Source organism: Fimicolochytrium jonesii, assembly GCF_025526975.1.
Source record: "Fimicolochytrium jonesii strain JEL569 chromosome Unknown EV422scaffold_22, whole genome shotgun sequence".
In the NCBI taxonomy this organism is placed as follows: Eukaryota; Fungi; Chytridiomycota; class Chytridiomycetes; order Spizellomycetales; family Powellomycetaceae; genus Fimicolochytrium; species Fimicolochytrium jonesii.
The window spans coordinates 327,532-350,048 of NW_026515689.1; the positions used below are offsets into that span (position 1 = coordinate 327,532).

A 22,517-nucleotide genomic window follows, 5' to 3' on the forward strand; every position below is an offset into this window, starting at 1 on the left:
AGCGATATGGTGGGCCTTGTCGAGCGTACTGCGTATCTGAGTTTGCAGACCTATAATATTATGGCGACTAACTTCGTTGAAGGACGGGACCTTGACCTCCGGCTTTGGGAGGACGGTAGTTGCCATCATTGGGGTGGGTTTGGGGTGGGTTTGTTCTGGCGATAGTACTGTGTACAGTATGTAGGGCTCTATGGGGCATGGAAAGGGGAGTTGTTCCCTCACCCTAACCCTAACCCTTCACATAGGATGCCCGCATTGATCGGAGTGTCGTGCGAGACGAGAAGAGCAGAGTGATTACGAGGGCACACGAGACCGCATGGCCTTGTATTCAACGCAGAATCATCATGCATAACGACTCCACAACACCCCTCAGACCTTCTGACTGCTCCAGAAGCGGCGGCGGTAACAGGGAGAGGAGTAACCAGACTCAGCAGCAGGCTTCAGCCGTAAGCGATATTGTTCAGTCCCAACCCTCGTCGTCGGCGTTGGCACCACCACCGGACCCGCTGAGCGAAGGCGTCTCAGTGGCTGTAAACGACACAATCCAAAAGCAACAGTCACTCCCCGTTAACAGCATAGTAGGGTCACTCCGAGATGGGCCCAGGACGACTGCATACGCTCAACCACAACGGCTGCAGTCTACGGAAGAAGACGAGGGCCGTCATGACGGATTTGTCCGCGGGAGAGTGAAACATAATGACGCAGGTGACCTCGCAAAGCGCCAACTCGCTGGGTCGCCCTCTGGAAGCCCACATGCTTCCAATGTCACGAACGGGGACTTCGCAGAATTGCGGGAAACATCAACATCGCTGGAAAAAGATACCTACTCTCCCGCGCAGTCACCTCATGGCGGGGACGCCGATACCCACACCATCCATACGGACCCTTCAACGACGACGTTGCCTCACCCTGAGCACACCGCGCCTGCTTTAAACATGGAAGAACACGGATACAATAACCCTTGGTTAGCCTTCGGAGACCACCCTAAAGAACACCAGGCCCAAGGCCCACCAGAGTATGCTGATGCCCTTCCGGCCGCTTGGAGCAGTGTATCAGCAGTGGCCGCCGCCTCCCCAAGTCCATCGGCTCAGTTATCGCCGTCCACCTGCGAGCTTCTTCGATGGTCCGAGGCCGCACCATATTGGGGCTCTACAGTTCAAACATGTGCTGTTTATAGCATGGATAGATCGAGAGTGTAAGTCGCCGGGGTGTATATGATTATGTGATGTTCCCTCCATCTTGTGATTCGTGCATCTGACGTTCTCTTCATACGTAGGTACAGCATCAGAATAAATCCCCGGGTGGAACGCGGGTTTTTCGTAGCAGATGGGGACTGGACTTGTTATCGAAGGAACTACTTCCAGTTGAGCGTCGGTTTCTCGGCGCTGGACCCATTAGGAGCACGGCTGGAACTGCCCTGTCTGATTGCAATAGACAACCAACTGCACGTAGTAACTGCCTTCTGCCTCGGAATAACCGCTCGCACGTCCAACGGACAGCGCCCAATCGATCTCACCCAGTGCACGCCAAAGCGCGACAAAGGCCCGCAACTGACCCCCCAGCCTCGATACTGCCAGCCACAGGACAGTCCCGCTGCCTACGGCCGCGGCCACCTCGACACGATCCATACCGTCACCTTCGACCGGCTACAGTTCAAAGCCGCCACCGCTAACAATGGCAAACGCCGCTCGGCGCAGCAGTACCATGTGCTTGTCGCGGAATTGTATGCGGAACATGAGGATAGATCCCGGACTCGGATTGCGACGATAGAGTCTGCTCCGCTTGTTGTGAGAGGGCGCGCGCCGGGGCATTATGCGTCGATGCATAACAAGACGGGGGCGGGCGGGCATGTCGGTGCGTCGAGTCAGGAGGCGACGCCGGCCATAACGCCGGATGTTCAGGTTCCACATTTGACATATGGAGAGTGCAAACCGAAGGAGGAGGAGGACAGCCTAGAGCACGGAAGGGAAGCAACGTCAGAGGATGGTGGGAGCTCGGTGACGGCATCACATATGCACCTGGGCGCGGTGCTAAATCCTGATCCTGCCTATCTTTCCCGACACGACGCATCACCTGTACAACATCATTCATCGCCAAGCTCTCAGTACCATCTCCCCCAGCCCATCGAGTCATCCCACATCTCACAAATCGTCAATGATTACACCTCGCATCCCCACCACTCGACGCACCCTTCCCCAATCCTCAATAACGGGGAAAGGCAGTACGAACACGCCCACCCCCAACCTTCCCTATACAACCACCCATCACCCCAACTCACCCGCGCACAACACCACCCCCCAACACCCCACCAGCAAACCACCTACTACCACTCCCAACACATATCCCACCCCGAGCTCCCTGCCTCGCCAGCCCAATCACATGCATACGCCTACCACAGTTCTCCCCAGCAGCAATATCACCACGGCGTGTCGGCGCCCATGTCACATGCTGCTATGCATTCCCCGCAGCAGGCGTATGCTCCGGGCGAGCATGGTGTGAATCGTGAGGAGGGGCAGGGGCAGGGGCAGGGGCATTATCAGGTGGTGGGGGCGTACCGGGAGGAACAGGGGGAGCAGGATCATCGCTAGCTATATTGGACGCGGTGTGCCTGGTCTGGATGTGTTAGCCATACGGAAAGTCGGTGTTGAGGCATCTGATACCTCCCCGGCTTTGTATACCCCAAATTTTGGATCTACTCATAGATCACGAAGACAAGAGTAAATACATCAAAAAGCTATTTCGAGTCCCTGCAGTGCTGCCTTTCTGGTGGAACAGTTCGGCCCAGCCTCAACTCAACACGCCAACGTGAAAGATAATAGGAAGCAACATGTTTTCAAAAGAAACCTGCCGAGTCCGTATATGCAATTCCCCAACAAACGCTACGCCGCCCATCATCTCAAGGAAGCGTATCAAAATCATCCTTCATCCCAAACTGTTCCGCGAACTGTGATGCGGAGATCCCGAAATTGCGCCCGCAGTATGACTGAAGGGCAAAGATATTGTCTGGAGATACGGGTTATGTTTGGAGACATGGGAGGTGGGGATCGGAAGTGTGTGAAGGGATGTAAGTGACGCACCTGTCCATCTGTTCGCGGCGGCTTTGGCGGTTGCGACGGCTCGTTCTGTGATATGACATTTATCATCAGCGAAGGGAAGCTGTGCGGTTTCGTTAGCCAAAGCAAAGGTTCCATACCCTTAGCCTCAATCAACGCAGGGTCGCAGTCTTTGAACTTCTCCAGCTCCGCTTTGTACTCCTTCCTCTTGGCTTCTGCGGCTGCAAGCTCTTCCATGAAAGTAGCGCGATCCTCCTATATTATCGTCGGTGCGCCTGTCAGCTTCGCCCACCCAATCCGTCTACATCCGCAACAAATAAGTTTTTGGCGCAACGTACAGTCTCCTCGCACCCAGATTTTGATTGTTCGACGGCCGACTTTGTCTTTTTGCGCTTTGACTGGGAAAGATGTGTTTACGTTAGACAGCGAGCGACCGCCATTGCAGGTTCGGGTATCTCCCACCCACCTCCAACTTGTCCAATTCTTGTTCCAGCTCGTCTATTTTGCGCTTCCTCTGTACATAATGTCGTGCGTGAGGACTGATACAGTCAAGAGAAGTGCCGAAGTCCTGATCTCACGGTTTGAACAGCAGTCGACGGAAACGACCAGTAATAGTTGCTGGAATGTGCGGGATCCCATTTGTTAGCGCCGGTCCGGTGCAAATCTCGAAACCGGCCCCCAGGCTACCTTGTACCGATCTTTTCCATTGTCACAATGTTATCTGACTAGCGATTTGGTGCAAACGTGCATCATTTTCAGCACGTTTCCAGCACAGCTAGACAAACGTCCTGAACAAATTACCACAAGACTATCCAGGACTTCCTTGATCGTCTGAGCGACTGGTTTTTGGCCATGGGTCAAACTTCTGCGGGTAGAACCGTCTGGCGCGAGACGTATGCTCACCAATGCCCTTGCTCTTCGCGGCAATCTTTTCCACATCCTTATGAAGAATCGGCTAAGGTTACCTGCCAAACCCGCGCATGCGTCCCGGAAGGTTTCCCCTCGTGTACCTTGAGTTGCCAAAAGTCCTTCTATATATGCGGAAGCTCGTCAGAACGCGTGGGAAATTGCGAGTGTGGTCCCTACCTCCGCACTTACAGTCTCGTAGAAGAACTCTGCCAACCTAGTCCGCTTTTCTTCGAAGGAGAGACCTTTTGCTCGTTTGCTCTTCGAACATTGGAAGAAGATGACCGAGTCAATAGCTGTGTGTAGCCAAGCACCTGTGAACCACCAACGCTGATCGGACAAGGCTTGCAAGTTGCGCATAAGCTCGCGAGGTCGAACAGCGTCGTGCAGCTTCCTCCTTACCATAGCTGCTCGATAACTGCCTACTGCAAATATACTACTCGGTTAATATGGCGGTGAACTCTGGTGCTGTGCCGACCTCACGAGGCAAGATGGCGAGTTGGTGGAAGAATCTGGGGGTCCGAATATGGAGCACGCGTTGGGGCAATTGGACGCTGCTCATCCACAAGATGCCCTGACTCATCCACGTGCGACAACAACCTGCGGAGTCTCCCCTCTCGGAAACTCCAAGCTGCTTCACCCGATTCACACGCACCACAGAGGAAGGTCCAGTATCGCTCTTTGGATACCGTATATATACAGGGGGACGGGCACTGGGGAGCGTCGAGCGAGTAACGCATACTACATACGACTTCCCATACAGTCTTAGGACCCAATCTTCTGCCACGATGGGTATTCCCAAGGTGAGAGCACTTGGCACATAAATTGTGAGCGGTGGCCGACACTGATCCCGCTTTCGTCTTGGCGCTATGTGTAGTTTTTCCGATGGATCTCCGAGCGGTATCCACTCTGCAGTCAGCTCATTCAGGAAAACCACATTCCGGAGTTTGGTAGGGTTCAGAACACCGAGCAAAGATTGCTGATGGGCGGATAATGACCTAAAGTGACCCATCTCTCAGACAACCTTTACCTGGATATGAACGGCATTATACATAACTGCTCACATCCAAACGATAACGATGTCCATTTTCGGATGACCGAGGACAAGATATTTTTGGCAATCTTCAGCTACATCGACCACATCTTCACGCGGATAAAGCCTCGAAAGCTGTTTTTCTTGGCTGTCGATGGAGTGGCTCCAAGAGCCAAAATGAACCAGCAACGTGCGAGGCGATTCAGAACCGCAAGAGATACCGCGGAGCAACGCAAGCGTGCAATCGCAAAAGGGGAGGAGCTCCCTAAAGAAGCCCCATTCGATTCAAATTGTATCACTCCTGGTTCGTTCCGAGCGTCCATTCCCTCGATCTGAGATTGTAAGCTTACACGCTGCCCCATTGCAGGAACACCGTTTATGGTGAGGCTCCAGGAGCAGTTGAAGTACTTTATCAACAAGAAGATTAGTGAGGACAGCGCGTGGAACTCGGTCGAAGTCATTCTATCAGGACATGAAGTCCCTGGCGAGGGTGAACATAAGATCATGGAATACTTGCGATTGGCGAAATCGCAGCCAAACTACGAGCCGAACGTTCGGCATTGTTTGTACGGTCTCGACGCGGATCTCATGATGTTGGGTCTGCTCAGCCATGAACCGCATTTCGCTCTTTTGCGAGAGGAAGTCTCGTTCGGCAAATCGCGGAAGACGAGCGTTGGAGCCAATCTGGAGACGCAGAATTTCTACCTCATGCACCTCTCGCTGTTCCGCGAATATATCGATGCGGAATTCTCCAGCTTGGCAGAAAATCTGGCTTTCAAGTACGATCTGGAGAGGATCATCGACGACTTCATCTTGATGGCATACTTTGTTGGAAATGATTTCTTGCCGAGCCTGCCGGGTCTGCACATTAACGAAGGAGCGTTGGCGTTACTCTTCAGGCTGTACAAGCAAATGCTTCTCGAGGGCGGCGGTTATCTCAATGATGCAGGCAAGCTGCATCTCGGCCGATGCGAGATCTTCCTCCGTAAACTGGGAGATCACGAACGCGAACTTTTCGGCATTGAAGTGGGTGACGTCAAATGGCTAAGGGGCAAGAACGCTGAACGTCAAGCCCCTCCCTCTCGCAAGAATTCAATTGGTACGAATATAATGACATCTTGTCCACGTTGTGATGGTGCACCAACAGCTAGTCCTATTTCCCTGTAGTATTGAGTAAGCAGCAGAGCGATATATACGATCAAATCAAAACATTCGTTCTGGCGCCCCGCGACAACGGACGTTTGACCTTTCCTGCGAGTTTACCCGCCAGGGATCGAGCGTTCATAATAAGATTGAGCACTGAGCTGGGCATCAACCATACGATAGATGCGATTGGGAAGGGGAAAGGACTTCCTGAGCATCACATCATATTGGAATGGGACGATGAGGATGATGAGGACGACGAGGAAAGCATGGAAGCTCGGCAACGCGTCTTGAAGAGATGGGACAAAGCGGAAGTTATCGATGAGGACGAGATTGCAGCCAACCTGGAGAGGGAGGAGAAGCAGAAAGTGGACGACGCATTCGTGCAGTGGAAGCGCGAGTACTACAAGGAGAAGTTGGAAATCAACTACGATGATCCAAAGCAGATGGCCGAATTCGTTTACCACTACGTTGAAGGACTGCAATGGGTTGCATACTATTACTACAACGGAGTGGCGTCTTGGGAATGGTTCTATCCATACCACTACGGGCCGAAAATTACGGATCTTGTGAACATTGCCAACCTGGATATCAAGTTCGACATTGGCACTCCGTTCCGTCCTTTTGATCAGTTGATGGGAGTGTTGCCAGCTGCGAGTAAACAGCATATCCCCGAAGCCTTCCAGGGTCTGATGACGGACCCGACATCTCCCATCATCGACTTCTATCCCACCGATTTCGAATTGGATATGAACGGAAAGAAAGCCGATTGGGAAGCCGTCGTGAAGATTCCGTTCATCGATGAGAAGAGACTCCTCGCTGCGTTGGGAGCGAGAGAGAATCAGCTGACTAGGGAAGAAAAGTCCCGGAATACCCATGGTCATAGCTATGCTTTCACGCTGGATAGTGCGAATGCCCATCTCTACCCCTCGTCGCTACCTGGTTTCTTCCCTGATCTTACCAGCTGCGTCTGTAAGATGAGAGTATATAACCTTCCGACAATCGGCGGGGAAGGTTTTGTCAAAGGGCTGACTTCAGGTGTTCAGCTCGGAGTGCGCGCCTTACCTGGCTTTCCGTCTATGCATACACTGCCACACACTGCGACGTTAGGATTCCACGGCGTCAAGGTATTCAACATGGAAAGCCCCAATGAGAGTGTCTTAATTTCGATTGAGAATGCATTCGAGGGCAAATCGCCAGAGGAAATCGCCAAGAGGTTGATCGGCAACCGGATCCATTACGGGTGGCCGTTCTTGGTGGAAGCTTACGTCTCTTTCATCGAAGACGAGTATTTCAAGTACGAGCTTCAGAAAAGTGGGAAGCGTGTCGATGTTGTAAAGACTCCGCAAGCCCCCGAGGCGCAAGATCGGTTCTACAAAGCCATCGAGAGGGTCGAAGGCTATTATAGCAAGCGGTTCGGAACCATCACGGGTCCCATAGACATCATTTTGCACGTTCGCTCCTTCAAAGGTATGCGTTTACAGGAGGACGGTGCCTTGGTCAAGGACTTTGCGCCTTTCAGCGAAGAGCAAGCTGTCGCCTTGCAGACGATCGTGGAGTCGGTGGAGGTGGAGGATCCTCGCTACGCCGAGCAACCCGCTCCCGCCCTCGATGTGGATTACCCCTTGGGAGCAAGCGTGTTCTTCCTAGGCCTTCAACAATACGGCAACGTCGCTGAAGTGTCTGGTTACGGTGACGAAAAGCTGAACATCAAGCTCAACAAGCTCATAGACGATGAATTCTTGAAAGAGCTTCACTTCACACGAAGAAGAGCCATGGAGGCCGAGAGCGGAGAACGATACGCTCCGAGCTGGCAGGTTGCCAAATCGATCGGGATGTCGTCCCTTGCGCTGTCCAAAGTCACGTCTAGTTTGCACGTCATCAGCAAGGCGTCGGATCAACGATACAACGTTGGCCTGAATCTCAAATTCGAGTCAAAGAAGCAGAAGGTGCTCGGGTACACGAGGAAGACTTCGACGGGCTGGGAGTATTCCCAGAAAGCTGTGAAACTCATAAGCGATTACAAGGTAGGGCCTAGAAAATGGCGGTAAAGAAACGATTTGGGAATTTTGCTGGAACATTTCCATCACTAGGCACAATTCCCAGCTTTCTTCGACGGCATTGAGCAACGCTCCAAAGCCGATTTTTATCAAGACACCGACTTTTTTCCGCCGCAGTCGGCGTCCGAGAAGATGACTCAAATCAAGGAATGGTTAAAGAACGCTGGAGTCAAAGACCTCGAAAAAGTGGCTCTAGAAACCATGGCTCTCACCAAGGACGTTGTGTTAGACTTAGAGAGACAGGTTGGAGAGACTTACAAAGCGGCTGAACCGCTCCAGTACAAGCAGGTTATCGTGAAGAACGTCCCGAGACCGGTAAGTTTTCGTCTTTTGATTGTTCGTGATGAGTCTCCACCGCACAGACCTGATATATGACTTGATTCACAGGCAGTATTGAAGGCAGCTCATGCGCGCCACAGACTCAACCATCAGAAATTTGATTTGGGGGATCGTGTGATATCTGTGGTGGATTCTGGCAGTGTGCCGCTTGGATCTTACGGCACGGTCGTTGGTCTCGAGGGCTCATTCCTAGATGTTCTCTTCGATAAAGCATTCTTGGGAGGTACCACACTGGGTGGACGGTATGTTTTCTATTACCTCCATGTTCCTTGCTTTGTTCCTTGCTTTGGAGGTCTGACATTTTTCCTATTTCACACAGATGCAAGGAGTCATGTGGGCTGTCGGTACATCGAGAGTCGCTATTGAATCTGACGCATATCCAGCCGCCGATCAAAGGCACCCACCCGGTGCACGTCATTCCGGCATTTAAGCCCGTTGCTAAGTTTGCCATGAAATCAGGTGGCTTGGTTGCAGCCCAGCAGCACCAACAGCACCAGCGGGAGGAGTGGATGCACAAGAAAGGATTCGATGCTCCGCCTACGGACAGCGCCTGGACGAATCCACAGCGCAAGAACGACGCGGTTTACAATGGGCCCAGGCATCAAAACAGCTATCAGAACGCGAATCAACCCCAGCAACGACAACACCAACCCGACTACCAACGCCCTAATGGGGTTCGAGGCTTTGAACCAAGACAACAGCCTGCGGGGAAACGGGATGCGCACGTCCATCTTGGAGATACGAAACAGAAGTACGCGTCAAAGTCAGGCGTGCAGATCGAGATCACTAAGCGATCTCAAAAGCCTGCCGAGAACACCACCGTCGCTCCTGTTGCGGCTGCTAACGACACGCGACAAGCTCCTACTAAGGCGAGCAAGAAACAGGTGGCAAATACCAAGCCGGTCCCCAATGAGAAGCTCGCAGGTACTGGACAATCAGCCAATGTTCAGCCTGCCCCGCCTCAAACGTCAGCCCCTGCGCCCGCTCCCAGTCAGCCCCAATATGCACAACAGCAGTCAGTGCCCGTAAAGGATCGAGCGGCACATCAAAGGATACCGAGTCAGGAAGAGCAGCTGACGCAGAGCTTAAGAAACATGCTGCATATCGGTGGCAACGCAAACCCGCAACCGCAGCAACACTTTGCGCCGCCAGAGCGTGTGTATCCACAATATTCGCAGCACTACGGACCGCCACATGGTGGCGGCTATCCCCCGCAGCACTACCAACCCTACTCTGCGCAGCGCCCTGGCTTCGCTCCATATGTCCCGCCGCCACAGCAACCGCCGCAACAACCGCCGGTTCAGGAAGCACCTGTCGTCGAACAACAACTTGATGAAGTCTCGGCACTAGATGTTTCCCGACAGCTGATGGCTATGCTGCAGCCCGCCCGTGCTCACAGACCGACCGCGTCACCCGGTGGAGGGTTCAATCCATATCAAGTAGCGTCGACGTCCAACCCCATATCGCAAGCATCGAACGAGCTCGCAACGTTGGTGCAACATAAAGGCGCTGGAGGACACCGTGGGCGTGCAGCAAGCCATCAGCCGAACAAGAATGCTGTGCCTGGCAATAGACGCGGGTCGCAGCCTAATACGGAAGAGGCAACCGCTGCTGCGGCGCAGAACATCACGCAGAACAACGGTGCCGAAGGAGATCAAGCTGGCCCGGACGCATCCGAAGCCCACTTCCAGCAAGTCCAGAACACGGGAGGACCTCAATTTCAAGGTCGTGGTCGCGGAAGAGGCAACTCGGTCAATCGAGGGTACTCCAATCAATACGGTCGAGGTGGACGCGGTTATCACCAACAAGGGCAACATCAAAGTTATCAGCAGGGCTCCTATGGCGGCCAACAACAATATCAAAATGGTGGAAATTATCGAGGAGGGTATGGACGTCCTTATGGACAGGCCCAACATCGTGGGGCCCATGTATACGATCAGGGTCGGGGTCGTGGCGGCAAAACCTACCAGAACAATGGGGGTGGTGGTGGAGGGGGAGGACCTGCAGGCGCTGAAGCCCCTGGGCAAATCTAATCTTCTACTGTCTGCTTTTCTTTCCGGGCTGGTCTGAAACATTGTATTGGCGATGTCCTAGTTTTGGAAATGTGTACATAAGGCATTTTTATTCTACCAATGCGTATTTGCAAACTTCCTTAACATTTACTATGACTTTTACTTATGAGTTTTCACCCGAACCAAAAATTGTTCCATATCACAAGAAGAATTGGATGCTCGTCTCGCCTAGCTACAACAAAACGTGGTGCAAGCCCTAGCTAAACTCGTCCAGAGGCTGGTAATCCCGGTCGACCTTCGTCCAGTAACCAGTTCTGCCACATCACCATCATGAGGGACCCCTCTACCTCATCCAAATCGGCGTCCAAGGCATTGATTTCCGTCCTCAGGTCTTCTACGTACGATTGTAGGTCCGCGAGAATACGGAATGTTGTCAAATGAGCGGCGTTACGGTACTTGGCGCGAACCGGAGGACCGTTGTACGAACTTGATGGACGGCCGTCGCGCGCCGAAGGTGAAGAGTAATTTTCGGCATTTATTTCGTCGCGTACGATCAATGGATGATGGAGTTTTAGAAACTTGCGGAACCTGCGAAATAGTGTTGGATCGAAGGTTTTTTCCGATGCGGGACATTATGCCCTAACCTACAGTACCTGTGACGTTCATTGGCCCCGACTCCCAACACGCGAGCCCATTCAGCTTCCACGGCCCTAATCGTTCCCACACGGCTCCTGGTATAAGAGTTGTCTCGGGTGTCGTTGTGTGTGGTTCCCTGACGCCCCAATTGCCATCCGTGAAGCAATAAAGAGCATAGAAGGAGGGCCAATAGCACCCGAAACCAAGTCCCGTTCGTCCCATCTGAGGTCCCGTTTACTTTCAGTGGCGCGCTGTCACCAGGAGTGGTGGCGGCCCCTTGACTAACTTCCGAAGATCGTTTTGCACTTTCGCTCGTCGACCCGTTTGGTAGAGTTGCTGTTGCGGGAACCGGTTTCCCTTGTGTCTTCTGCTCGACCTCCGCTTTCAGCAAGGGGAGCGTCTGCGCGGCGCTTTCTGTTGATTGTGTTTAGTTCCTGAAGGATCAGCCGAAATCACTGAAACACTGCCATACCTGCCAACCCGGCCATCGCCGCTTTCTTGATGATTCCTTTCATCATAGGGCTCTGGATCAATCGTCAGTTACACTTGAGACTGCCAGCACGGAAGAGCGCGTCACTCGCATTTACCTTGAAGAAGATCACCCCACTTGTGATCACAAACCGGCACGAAGTGGGACTGACCCAGGTGATGCAGAACCGCGTCACGGGAGAGAAGGCGTCCGGATATGGGAGGGCGGGCGTTTCGGATTGTTGTTGGACGATGTAAAGACTTTGCAGAGCATGAGTCTCGGTGTTGATTGTACGTCAACGGACGTTATACTCACATATGCGGCTGTTGCTTGATGATAGTCTGCTTCGTTATCACCTCTGCTTCCTTTACTTTGACTGCAGCCGACGGATCAAAGGTTAGGTGCTGCCGGAGTTACGTGCTTAGGTTCGACCTTGCCTACCCATGGGGTTGTTGACTGGCATCGTATATCGGACCTCACGAGTATCATTTACCCAGGGCTTTTGTTGCCTCCCTAACGAAACAAGGATATGAGCACGAATGCCTGATAGTGGTTATCTATCACCATGGACGTCCAACTGACCTGTTTCACCTCTGGGTGGATGGAACCGCTCAGCCCAGAACTTCGTGGTGTCGCTGAATAGAGTTTCGAACACTTTCTATAGGGTGCATTGAGAGTAATGATTAGGTCCCGCATCCTGGCGCGTTGGAGCTCTGTTCTAGTGACTTTACCTTCGCCGGTGCCTGTATGATATCATCAACCTCCCTTTTCTCTTGATGATCCGCTCCGCATCCACAATCGACCGGCGAAGAGGGGGCCTGGAAATCCGGGGGTAGGGCTTATGAAACACTGGTCAGTATCGCTTCATCAACATCCAGCTCGGTGCATTACTCACCAGAATCATCTGTCTCAGTTTTGGGTACTTCTTCTTCCGTCGTGGGCAAAGTGGGTTCCCTAGCATCCGACAGGCTTAGAGCAGTGGTGTCTTCGACGGAACGAGGAGCCGGAGAAGGCTTCCGTTGATGAATCGCATGGAGCAAATCTTGACGACTTAGTCGTGGCTAAGCTCGAAAAGTGGCTTAGCTCTGGAACAAAGATAGTAGCGGTAATGCAGGGAAATGTGTACCTCAGCCTTCACATTCTGCCATGCGAGTTTGATCGCGTTGAACTTCTGCTCGTCTTTGAGGAACAGCTTGAAAGTATGTTGCTGTTGATAGGCCGCGACATAGAGATGTAAGTCACCTGCTCATTTCCAAAAGCCGGGACTGGCTTACCGAGTTGTCCTTGCAGGTGATGATGAGCGAGCTGTATAACGGGCCTCTTCTCAAGACGACGTCTTCAACGTCGGCGGTGTCCACCACAAGCTGGAGGTTTTGAAGTCATAAGACTCCACGTCATGATTCCTGAATATTGACGAGTGCTCGCTTACAATGTTGACAAACCCCAAGATGTTCGAATGAACTGGTGCGGGGGAAGAGGGGGTTAGGTGAGGGATATTGAAGTGGAGGATGCAAGGGAGGGCTGGGCTGATCGTACGTACAGCAAATCCGGTCGTACGTTAGATACAGCTTGCCATGTATCACTATATCTTTCTGCCATCCGAGCGAGAATGCTGCAGTGAAAGATTAGTAGGTCGCGTATGGCCGCTATCATCCGAATACCGTACAAAGCCACTTTACCATCCATGACAAAATCGTCGCGCGGAACCTGGCGCAGGATCCGGTGCAATTTGACATTCTCTTTGCGGAGTGCAGGGTCCGAATAAACCAACTCCATCGATTCCGCCGCAGCATCGTTCTGCTGTGCTTCAAATGGCGTTTCCTCAGCATCCTCATCTTCAGACTCTCCGTCCGCGGGCGTGACGGGTGGCAATTCGTTGATAGTTGAGAGCGGCCCTCCCTCATCATCGTATTCAATAATGGTGCCATTGGCAGGCGTGTTGCTGAGGACAAAGTCCGACGACGGATTTTTGAGCGCGTCTTTCTTCGCCTGCTCGATGGCAGATATCCATTCTCGCAAATCGTCCTCCGTCTCGGCTTGGAACTGAACGGGCTTTCTAAATGCGAACCGCGTCAGCAAGGAGGCCTTCACGGCCAAACAATTCGGGATATCCCACCTTCTAGCAACGGCCAGTTCGAAGCAATTGCGCCGGTCCTCAATTTGTACAGCGCGAACGTTACAAATGAGGACGTTCAGGGCCAATGACGTCAAGAGCACGCCGGGTTTTGTGACAGAAAGAGTCCTATAGGACAACCCCCCGGTTGATAATCGAAGCCACTTCCTTGTCCAGCCCCGCGCTGCGCGGCTGAAAATGTAGCCCTCTTTGTACACGGTGGTCCCCTCGGAGTCTATGGGGGCCGATGGTTCGGAGGGGCTGCTTTGTGCGGGATTGCATTTCGCTATGGTGCCCTGATACATGGACGTCAGTCCCTCCATTTTCATCCGTCTGCTTGCAAACGGTCAAAGACTCTGTTCTCGTACCTCTTCCAAGGTTTTCCGCTTGGTTTCAATTTGCGAGAGAAGGCGAGAGTGGAGGGTGTTTTTGCGAGCTTCCAAGGTATCCGCCAACGCGACCTCTTGCATCTGCGTTACATCTTTGTGGAACTGCATGGTGCAAACCGCAGTCTCATGCAGTACTTCCAGTAGCTTTTCATATAGACTGGTTCGGAATACGATGATCGTAGTGCATATGCCAAGAGCCGCGTGGATGTATTGCTTGCGGTACTCAAACAGCACGGACGACTCTTCTTTGAGAACACTTGGTTCCTTTGAAGGGGAGACGGCGGAAAACCTTTGTAGCGCAGTTTCGAACCTCTCTAATGACCGCTCGAAATTTCTCAGATCGCTTTTTATTCTTCGAGAGTCCTTGAGAAGTCGCTCAAGCGGTTCTATCTTGTCCAACATGTCGTCCACGAGCTTATTCTGGGCGTGATAGGTGGCTTGGAGTCTGCTGGCGCAAGACTTCCACAGTTGTGGGTCTGCAAACCCGAAGCGTCAGTATTATCAACAACCAACAACACATCAACCCATCAACCCATCAACCTATCAACCATCGACCATAAACCCATCAACCATCGACCATAAACCCATCAACAACCATCAACCCACCAACCCATCAACCCATCAATCACCAGCCATCACCGGTCGAATGTCAACCACCAACCGCGTATCGACAACCACGGGGGTGAGGGGAGTATTGCGCCTTCGGCGCAATGTGGCTCGCTCGCTCCGTCTCTATGCCCGGTCTCCCGGACCGAACCCCGAGCCCTCGCTATGCTCGGTCGCTCCACTCAATCACACCGCTCAGTCCACATACTTTGATGGAAGTGAATTTCGGAGGTTGTGCTGACGATAGCAGCGAGCGCTTCGTTTTTCTCTGTTGTATTGAGCAAAATCAGCAAGAATAATAAATGAAAGGAAAAACCACAATAAAGCTTTCTCTATTTACTTATGTACTCGCGAAAATAGTGTCTCCAAACGGCAATGAACTTCTCGAGCCACCCTATGAAAGTATCCAAGTCTATTTCGAAGCGGATGACGGCGGCACGGAACTGAGGCGAGTCGGCAGCCGCCATCTCGAGGGAGAGCGGGGTAGTTATGGGATCCATTCTGCCTGCAAGTTTCTCGCAGGGTATGTATGAAGAAGGTAGACGAGGCTGACGAGCGAGCGAAAGCAGTTCAAGAGCCAGAAGCCAACGTCGTAGTGGCTTGTTGGCCTGTGGCGAAAAAAGGAGTGCAGGAGGAAAGGGGGGGGAAGAAGGGGAAGATATCTCACACCTCCCACGCGTCAATCCACACGCGTTTTCGACGTTTTCGCGCTCTCTCTCTCGAGTCTCGACATGGAGTTCGCAAGCAACATCAACGGCTCATCGCTCGCGAACGATAACACACTTGGCAAGTGACCTCGACTACGGAAGAGCCTTATGTGCAATGGCTTCGTCGCTCAAGCACGCTGCCCGCATCCTCTTGAGCGCACTGGACCAGCTGGACGGTCTTGGCGAGGCCTCAAAGCTAGCGCACCACGCACACGAGAAGGCCGTGGGAATCTCCGACCCAGTACTTCGCCCGGCGGCTCCGATTGAGGACAGCGCCATGGCAATCGACGTGGATTTAGGGAGCCGGCCTACCGGTGGTCTGACAAAGACAACAGAGGCGGAAGGTTTCTCTGGCAGTTGGGGCGGGGTGTCCACAGGACCTTCCCCGCTCAAACGGAAGCTGGACTCCGGATTCCCATTGCCCGACGCCAAGTCTCAGCGAACCTCGGCATCTCTCTCCTCCCGCATGCAGCGAAGTTTACGCGTACATGAGAGTCATCCGCCTGAGGAATCGGCCGACTTCAGTAGCTTGGAGCACCTGCATGCGTCCGGATCTTTGTCCGATTCCGGAGTAGAGTTTCGTTCTCGCAGGCCCTCCCGATTAGCTTGCAGTGACAGCCATAGTTCGTTTTCGGATGGGACACCTGGATCTGCCGATATGTCGCCTGGGGTGGCATCACCATCTCGCCCGCTTTCCAGGGGAACTAGCTCAAATGACCTAGATGCATCTAGCATATCAGATTGGATCTTATGCCAAGCTCGTCGAAATCGGGTTCCATTGGAGAAAATGCAGGCAACCTGGGAGCTCAAAAAGAAGGAGTTGGAATACAACTTGGGTCAACTGGTCAATGGGGTCCCGAGCGATTCGTACCAGGACCTGAAGCTGATCACGACCCAGATCATAGAAACGGCCAATTGGCTGTCAGGAGGGAATCATGAAGAGCTTGGGGACTATGTCCCGATGTGGCGATCGACGCAGACCAATATAGAGAATGTGATCCATTTCGTGAAGGTATGAAAGATTCGTCTTTCATGTCAGCTTGCACCCTTACTCACATTGGAGCAGGTCGTCGAAGACATGAAATCAACGATCGCAACTGGTTACCAACCCGACGGAGACCTGCCCTCGGATCTCTTGCAGGCAAAGAAGGAAGCGTGGGGTGACTTATTGAGCACCGACGGTGCGAGATGGAGGACAATGGGGTTCCCCATCGATGAGCTACAGCCATTGATCAATGCCGCCGGTACTTGGATCTACGGACTCCCTTGGAATCACCTTGCTCGACTGGACGCGGAGCTGCAAACGTTGCAAGGGCAGACTATGGATGAGGCAGCACATCCCAGGCTGCATGTGGTTGGTAACCATGGATCAGTTGCGTAATTCTGAGTTCGACCTTCTCATATAGTTTCTGCATGCAGCTTATGGAGAGAGTTTTTGACGGCATCCTGTTCGCACGCGACTGTGCGGAATTCGTCGGACGCCCGATGAACAAGCGCATACAGGTTGGCGCGTTGAGCCTGGTTACCGTCTTCTTCAGTTTCACAATCTCTTTCTTCGAGAGCAAATCCCTTACCGCCGCGGACGCCCCCTCGACATCGGCAACCACTGCACTCGCTCCGCCGACCACACTTGCGAGCGCTGGCCGCGGTAAAATGGGTGAAGCTCACGCTGTACAATACTTTGGCAACCTGGTGAAGCTTTTGGAGGCGCTCGAGGTGATGACGAACGCCGGGACGCCTCTCGAGACATCTGCAAAGTTGTGCTCGCTTGGGAAAAGCAAGCAGACTCGGCTTGGTCATTTTCGGAGACTTAGTGCGGGAGCACCAGACAAGTCGCATTTGGGAAGTGATAGCGAACCTCAAGACAGTGGAGACGATTGGGCACCGACTAAGGACCTCGGAGGAGGGAGTCCTCAAAATCGGGGTGATCAAGCAGTCAACCATGCGGCAGGTAGCCATCAGGCAGCAGTCAGACCACGATCATCACCAGCTTCGGTGAGATCATCACACTCCGAAACAAACGCAAACACCCACAATGTCCTCTTTTCAACCTCCACAGAGCACGACCCTGAGACGAGATCAATTGTGGAGAACTTCGCGCGGGTGGTCGTAGAGGCCGGACTTCAGATTTGCGAATACTTTGCTGCACGGAATCACGGCGCAACGAGGACTGAGGGCGCCAGAGCATTGGTTGGGTCTACAGACGTACGCATCGCTGGGGGGAGGGGGTTGCTGGTTCTTGTAACGGCGGTACGATATGTGCGAGCCGTTACGCTTCTTGCAGGATGTGATGCCGCCGAGATGCGAAGGGTACAGGTGCTGGTGGATAGACTGCCCTCTGGGAGCATCATATAGAGCATGCCCCACTTGTAACTTAACTTTTTTGGCTACACAATGAGCATCTACATGATATACCCTATCACTCAGATATTCTAACTGTTGGGCTCTAGTTCAAAAACGGACGCTGGAAAGTCCTCCAATATGTCGCAAACAATCCCAGGCGACTTCAATGTATACTGCCTCCAAAATCCGCCGTTCTCTCTCCTCTCGACGTTCTTCAGCTCATACTCGGGCAAAATGTTCAGATATCGAAACAGTTGTCCGATGGCTATGTTCTCCTCTACAAGCATCCGTTGATACTTTGCGTCGCTAATGGTGACAACGCTCGTTGCCTTGCAGCATACCTTTTGATGTGATGCATTATGGTTGATTAGCCGTAAGCGGTGAAAGCGGATGCAGGGAGAACTATGTCCTTACTTTGTCCTGCAACAAGAGGTCAACTTCGCGCTCAAAGACGCTGGCTTGGGCGGAAACCTTCTCGTTCTTTATGATCTTCACTACAATCTTGGCGTTGTAGTAGGCGCTGTTATTCATAACTCTTTGAATATCGAGACGGAAATTACCAGAGCCAGAGGCCAACCAGTCCTCATATTGCACATGAACCAACCTTAATATTCTCTGTACATTACCATTGGCAGTCAGGAGTATACGCTCTAGTGGGGTGAAACCTGGTGGGAACGTGATACTCGTTTCCCTGGACGACATGATATCTCCCTGTATGAACACCGGATAATCGTGAGGAAAAAGTCACGTAGCTTCAACGGGAGGAAAGGTGTGCATACAAAATGCCCAGGCGCCTTGGCTGGCTCTGGGAGCCCGTTTCCCTCCCTTGGGGGTGCGTCGCTCGCATGCTGTCCTCCAGTTGTTGTGCTGTCGACGACCATGATGACCAGGTTGTCCTGGATGCCCCAGCCCCATGTCGATGGGGGAGGACCTCAAGGGTCAGACGGGCAGAAGAGGCAGAAGGTTCGAGTGGCGCAGCAGCGCGTTTCCACTTTCACTTCCTTCGCATTTGGGCTTTTGGCGACCTTGCCCGTTTAGGAATAGAGCCGTCAAAGAGAACGTACATACAGAGCTGTCTGAGGCGGATCCTAGCAATCACTTCAACCGAATTCCCACCGAACTCTCAACCGCAGCCGGCCTGTGTGCGAGCTTCTAGAGAACTCCAAACTCATACCCTCCCAGAGGCATGGCGCGACCAGCAGGTCGGGGTGGAAAGGCGAGGGGCGGGCGTTCGAAACCCGGAGGACCACAGAGACCACCGTCCAACACTCGCGGCAAAGGTGTTGGGGCGAAGGTTCTTGGACGAGGCGACGCACTTCGGAAAACAAGGGACGGCGGTGTCAGCAAGGATGGGAAGAAAGGTCGAAACGATAACAAAAACGGCAAAAACGGCAAGGGAAGGTATCCCAAAGAGGATGGCGCGCCTTCCGCAGTCGCAAAACACGAAAGGCGGCCAAAGGAAGATCGAGGCAAGGGTAAAGCAAAAAAACTTGCCCGCGAGCAGGACTCCAAAGCCGACCGCAACGAGAAAGGGAAGGGATCCAAGAAGTTCGATAGAAAGAATGGGAAGAAGAAGAACGACGATGATAAGGAGGAGGAATCTGATTTCGAAACGGTTCCATTAGAAAAAGACACGGTAGACGACGATGACGTCTGGCAAAGTGGGTCCGACATTGCTTCGGACGATGAGAGCGGGGACGGATGGGAAGATGAAGATGAGGACGTTGAAGCGGAGACCCGCGCTCTGATGCGCCGAGCTTCGTCGAAGGCACATGACTCTCAAGTGGACGACGGCGGAGACTCGGATGCTTCCGAAGCATCTGAGCCTTCCGAGGCTGAGGCCGGTGAATCGGAGGATGAATCGGAGGACGACGATGATAACGGAGACGACGAGGCAAAAGATATGGCAGAGAAAGTGAAGGCTGCGAACCGAAAAGGCAAGAAGTCTGGAGGTTTCCAATCTATGGGTTTGAGTTACCCCGTCTACAAAGCAATAGGGCACAAGGGATACAAAGTGCCTACTCCTGTGCAAAGACGCGCGATTCCCGTCATCATGGAAGGTCGCGATGTAGTCGCTATGGCACGGACAGGTTCCGGAAAAACCGCCGCGTTTATTATCCCCCTGCTGGAAAAGCTGAAGTCGCACTCTGCGAAAGTTGGCGCCCGTGGTCTGATTCTGTCGCCATCTCGAGAATTGGCCCTGCAAACTCTGAAGTTTGTGAAGGACCTCGGAAAGCACACGGATCTACGCTCCTGCGTTCTCGTTGGAGGTGACAACATGGACGATCAGTTCTCTGCAATTGCAAGCAACCCCGACATCTTGATCGCAACCCCTGGACGTCTTATGCACTTGATCATAGAGATGAACCTCGACCTGAAGACCATCGAGTATATTGTCTTCGATGAGGCCGATCGCTTGTTCGAGATGGGTTTCGCTGAGCAGCTGAGAGAAATCTTGTTCAGGCTTCCGGAGGCGCGACAGACGTTACTGTTCTCTGCAACGCTGCCGAAACTCCTTGTCGACTTTGCGAAAGCCGGTTTGACCGACCCAGCACTTATCCGCTTAGACGTCGATACGAAAATCAGCAAGGACCTGCAGATGTACTTCTTGTCAGTCAAACAGGAAGACAAAGAGGCCGCTCTGCTGTCACTCTTCCGCACGACCATCTCGAAAGAGGATGAGATGACTGTTATTTTCGTCGCGACAAAACACCACGTGGAGTATATGCAAGAGCTTCTGACCGCAGCCGGTGTTCCAAATACGTACATTTACGGTGCCCTCGATCAGGCCGCCCGTAAAATCCATCTTGCCAGGTTCAGAGCAGGAAAAGTGAAGACGTTAATTGTGACGGATGTTGCCGCTCGTGGTATCGACGTCCCGCTTTTGGACAACGTCATCAACTACGATTTCCCGGCGTCCAACAAAGTTTTCGTCCACCGAGTCGGTCGTGCTGCTCGTGCGGGTCGTAGCGGAAAAGCGTACTCGCTGGTTGCGTCGGACGAAGTGCCGTTCTTGTTTGATTTGCAGCTGTTCACAGGACGACCGTTAGTATTTGCTACCTCGTATACGAAAGCGGATGCCGGTGGTGTGTCCGTCGTACGCGAGCCCGACTATACTTCCGAATTCGTCTACGGGCTCATGCCGCCGTCTACTCTGGCGTTGGAGATCGAAACGGTGGTCTCCACCGTCAAGGGCAACGTGAATCTTGAGAATCTGCAACAGGGGGTCAAGAACGCTTACAAGATGTACCACAAGTCGAGACCACTGGCCTCCAAAGACTCGTATGCAAAGGCCAAGGAGATTTCGGACGTTCATCTAGGGATACACCCACTACTGGCCGCGACGACGAATGCGGCGGAGCACGCTCAAGCGGAGATGATTGCCTCCATCTCTCGCTTCAGGCCATCGGAAACGGTGTTTGAAACAACGAAAAAGGGCTTGAAGACACCGGAAGCTCTTCTGATGCAGAAGCGCCGTGGACAGTTTGGAAACAGCGTAACTGCTTGGAGGGCGCAACGTGAGGAGAAGGACGCCAAGCTTGCCAAGCACCAAAGTGAAGTTATTGGGAAGGGAACCTTGGAGGCGGCCGACGAGGCGGATTTGGAGGTATGTGGTATGCTTGGTATTCTTTTGCAGAGGTTTACGGCGTTAATGACATTGTGGCGCTATGCAGAGCGGTTTCGAAACGCTGGAAAGCCGTAAACGAAAGCGACCAACCTCCTTCCGTGACGAAAATTACATCTCGTACACGCAAGCCGACGCAGATACCGAACGTGGGTACGCGGTGCAGACAGGAGAGGGTCCCGCAGCATCCTTCATGGAGCGAGCCAAGGCTGCTACGTTGGAGCTCACGGCTGAGGATGGTGATGGTCTCCGGAAACCGGCTCGTGGCGCTTTGGTCTGGGACAAGACCAAGCACGACTTTGTCAGACCTACCATTGGATCAGACAATAAGAAGAAGATGAGGACGGAGAGTGGAGCTGTGGTGAACGCTTCTTTCAAATCAAGAAGGTACGTTTTGAGATTGTGTCGCAAAAGTACGTTTGGTAGATTTCTCACTCCGAGGTTTCCCTTAGATTCGAGGACTGGCAGAAGCGCACGAAAGTATCACTTCCCAAAGCAGGCGACCAGGAACTCGCAGACAGTACCTACCGGCACACATCCGGCGGTACATCCACTGGCGTCCGTCGCTACCGCCACAACAAAATCACCGCTCCAGACGCCACCTCTAAGAACTTCGCCCGAAAGCAAATGCGGGCTGAGCGAGAAGCCCGTATCAATGGCACACCTGCGAAGGCTGGACCAGAGGGTGGCAAACCTCCAAAGGGATCCAAGGCCTCTGGCGGACAGCCTGCTAAGTCGGAATTGAAGACTGTGCAGCAGATCGCCAAGGAAAGGAAGGAGAAGGAGAAGAGACGAGAGAAGACTGGGCGCCATGGCAAGGGCGGTGGGCGCGGCGGCAGGGGTGGTGGCCGAGGTGGTGGCCGAGATGGTGGCCGCGGGACGGGAAGAAGATAGATTGGCATCCATATGTAGAAGTATTCAACGGATGGGCATACTCAGTCGTATCTAGAGTTTGCTTACGGCCATTGTATAGTGATCGCTCGACCATTAGTTTTTGTAATTTATATGCATTTTCATTATACTTCATTTTGCGACGGGGGTTCCAAGCTATTGCCGCAGACTGCTTCGACGCCATTCTGATCG

General features: G+C 52.9%; 7 protein-coding genes across 7 annotated transcripts; 4 read left to right on the top strand and 3 right to left on the bottom strand.

The window, feature by feature from the left end:
* Positions 1–344: 344 nt before the first annotated feature.
* Positions 345–2,588, top strand: EV422DRAFT_569802 (uncharacterized protein; the record flags this gene model as incomplete). Its single annotated transcript, XM_053072802.1, has 2 exons — positions 345–1,195; positions 1,277–2,588. The coding sequence occupies 2 exons, from the start codon at positions 345–347 to the stop codon at positions 2,586–2,588; spliced, it is 2,163 nt and encodes a 720-aa protein (XP_052923347.1).
* EV422DRAFT_538387 (meiotic nuclear division protein 1) lies at positions 2,555–4,476 on the bottom strand. Its single transcript, XM_053070968.1, has 11 exons — positions 4,362–4,476; positions 4,152–4,289; positions 4,064–4,084; positions 3,855–3,993; positions 3,741–3,778; positions 3,632–3,671; positions 3,520–3,567; positions 3,392–3,451; positions 3,194–3,308; positions 3,078–3,122; positions 2,555–3,003 (listed from the first exon to the last, which is right to left on the bottom strand). Exons 4-11 carry the CDS (start codon positions 3,990–3,992, stop codon positions 2,897–2,899), a joined length of 591 nt encoding a protein of 196 aa, XP_052923348.1. The 5' UTR covers position 3,993; positions 4,064–4,084; positions 4,152–4,289; positions 4,362–4,476; the 3' UTR covers positions 2,555–2,896.
* On the top strand, positions 4,477–10,664 carry EV422DRAFT_538393 (XRN 5'-3' exonuclease N-terminus-domain-containing protein). The gene is made up of 8 exons (XM_053070969.1): positions 4,477–4,762; positions 4,837–4,909; positions 4,979–5,296; positions 5,360–6,091; positions 6,160–8,162; positions 8,229–8,510; positions 8,583–8,776; positions 8,854–10,664. The coding sequence occupies exons 1-8, from the start codon at positions 4,748–4,750 to the stop codon at positions 10,565–10,567; spliced, it is 5,331 nt and encodes a 1,776-aa protein (XP_052923349.1). The 5' UTR covers positions 4,477–4,747; the 3' UTR covers positions 10,568–10,664.
* On the bottom strand, positions 10,665–15,393 carry EV422DRAFT_538396 (uncharacterized protein). The gene is made up of 18 exons (XM_053070970.1): positions 15,100–15,393; positions 14,968–15,027; positions 14,133–14,629; positions 13,768–14,060; positions 13,331–13,707; positions 13,192–13,263; positions 13,081–13,112; positions 12,926–13,015; positions 12,778–12,858; positions 12,547–12,712; positions 12,383–12,489; positions 12,234–12,309; positions 12,093–12,164; positions 11,967–12,027; positions 11,770–11,911; positions 11,655–11,706; positions 11,200–11,596; positions 10,665–11,134 (listed from the first exon to the last, which is right to left on the bottom strand). The coding sequence occupies exons 1-18, from the start codon at positions 15,257–15,259 to the stop codon at positions 10,807–10,809; spliced, it is 3,063 nt and encodes a 1,020-aa protein (XP_052923350.1). The 5' UTR covers positions 15,260–15,393; the 3' UTR covers positions 10,665–10,806.
* Positions 15,394–15,477: 84 nt separating this feature from the next.
* On the top strand, positions 15,478–18,253 carry EV422DRAFT_538400 (uncharacterized protein). Its single transcript, XM_053070971.1, has 4 exons — positions 15,478–16,478; positions 16,533–16,820; positions 16,886–18,147; positions 18,221–18,253. Exons 1-3 carry the CDS (start codon positions 15,582–15,584, stop codon positions 17,819–17,821), a joined length of 2,121 nt encoding a protein of 706 aa, XP_052923351.1. The 5' UTR covers positions 15,478–15,581; the 3' UTR covers positions 17,822–18,147; positions 18,221–18,253.
* On the bottom strand, positions 17,899–18,511 carry EV422DRAFT_589745 (uncharacterized protein; the record flags this gene model as incomplete). The annotated part of the gene is made up of 3 exons (XM_053073511.1): positions 17,899–18,150; positions 18,224–18,329; positions 18,414–18,511. 3 exons carry the CDS (start codon positions 18,509–18,511, stop codon positions 17,899–17,901), a joined length of 456 nt encoding a protein of 151 aa, XP_052923352.1.
* A 1,201-nt stretch (positions 18,512–19,712) lies between these two features.
* On the top strand, positions 19,713–22,328 carry EV422DRAFT_499062 (P-loop containing nucleoside triphosphate hydrolase protein; the record flags this gene model as incomplete). The annotated part of the gene is made up of 3 exons (XM_053068061.1): positions 19,713–21,416; positions 21,484–21,821; positions 21,887–22,328. 3 exons carry the CDS (start codon positions 19,713–19,715, stop codon positions 22,326–22,328), a joined length of 2,484 nt encoding a protein of 827 aa, XP_052923353.1.
* Positions 22,329–22,517: the final 189 nt, after the last annotated feature.

Excerpts from the sequence above, each read along its gene's own strand:
- EV422DRAFT_538400 (XM_053070971.1), top strand. The coding sequence starts at position 15,582 with ATGGCTTCGTCGCTCAAGCACGCTGCCCGCATCCTCTTGAGCGCACTG. Across the intron at positions 16,479-16,532 it reads ATGTGATCCATTTCGTGAAG|GTCGTCGAAGACATGAAATC; the intron begins GTATGAAAGATT and ends ACATTGGAGCAG. Across the intron at positions 16,821-16,885 it reads CACATCCCAGGCTGCATGTG|CTTATGGAGAGAGTTTTTGA; the intron begins GTTGGTAACCAT and ends TTCTGCATGCAG.
- EV422DRAFT_538393 (XM_053070969.1), top strand. Across the intron at positions 4,910-4,978 it reads AAACCACATTCCGGAGTTTG|ACAACCTTTACCTGGATATG; the intron begins GTAGGGTTCAGA and ends CCCATCTCTCAG. Across the intron at positions 8,163-8,228 it reads AACTCATAAGCGATTACAAG|GCACAATTCCCAGCTTTCTT; the intron begins GTAGGGCCTAGA and ends TTCCATCACTAG.
- EV422DRAFT_538387 (XM_053070968.1), bottom strand. The coding sequence starts at position 3,992 with ATGTGGAAAAGATTGCCGCGAAGAGCAAGGGCATTGGTGAGCATACGT. Across the intron at positions 3,568-3,631 it reads CGTCGACTGCTGTTCAAACC|AGGAAGCGCAAAATAGACGA; the intron begins GTGAGATCAGGA and ends CATTATGTACAG. Across the intron at positions 3,004-3,077 it reads CGCCGCGAACAGATGGACAG|ACAATATCTTTGCCCTTCAG; the intron begins GTGCGTCACTTA and ends CCGTATCTCCAG.
- EV422DRAFT_538396 (XM_053070970.1), bottom strand. The coding sequence starts at position 15,259 with ATGGATCCCATAACTACCCCGCTCTCCCTCGAGATGGCGGCTGCCGAC. Across the intron at positions 12,859-12,925 it reads TCACCTGCAAGGACAACTCG|CAACATACTTTCAAGCTGTT; the intron begins GTAAGCCAGTCC and ends GCCTATCAACAG. Across the intron at positions 11,597-11,654 it reads GGCGATGGCCGGGTTGGCAG|AAAGCGCCGCGCAGACGCTC; the intron begins GTATGGCAGTGT and ends CACAATCAACAG.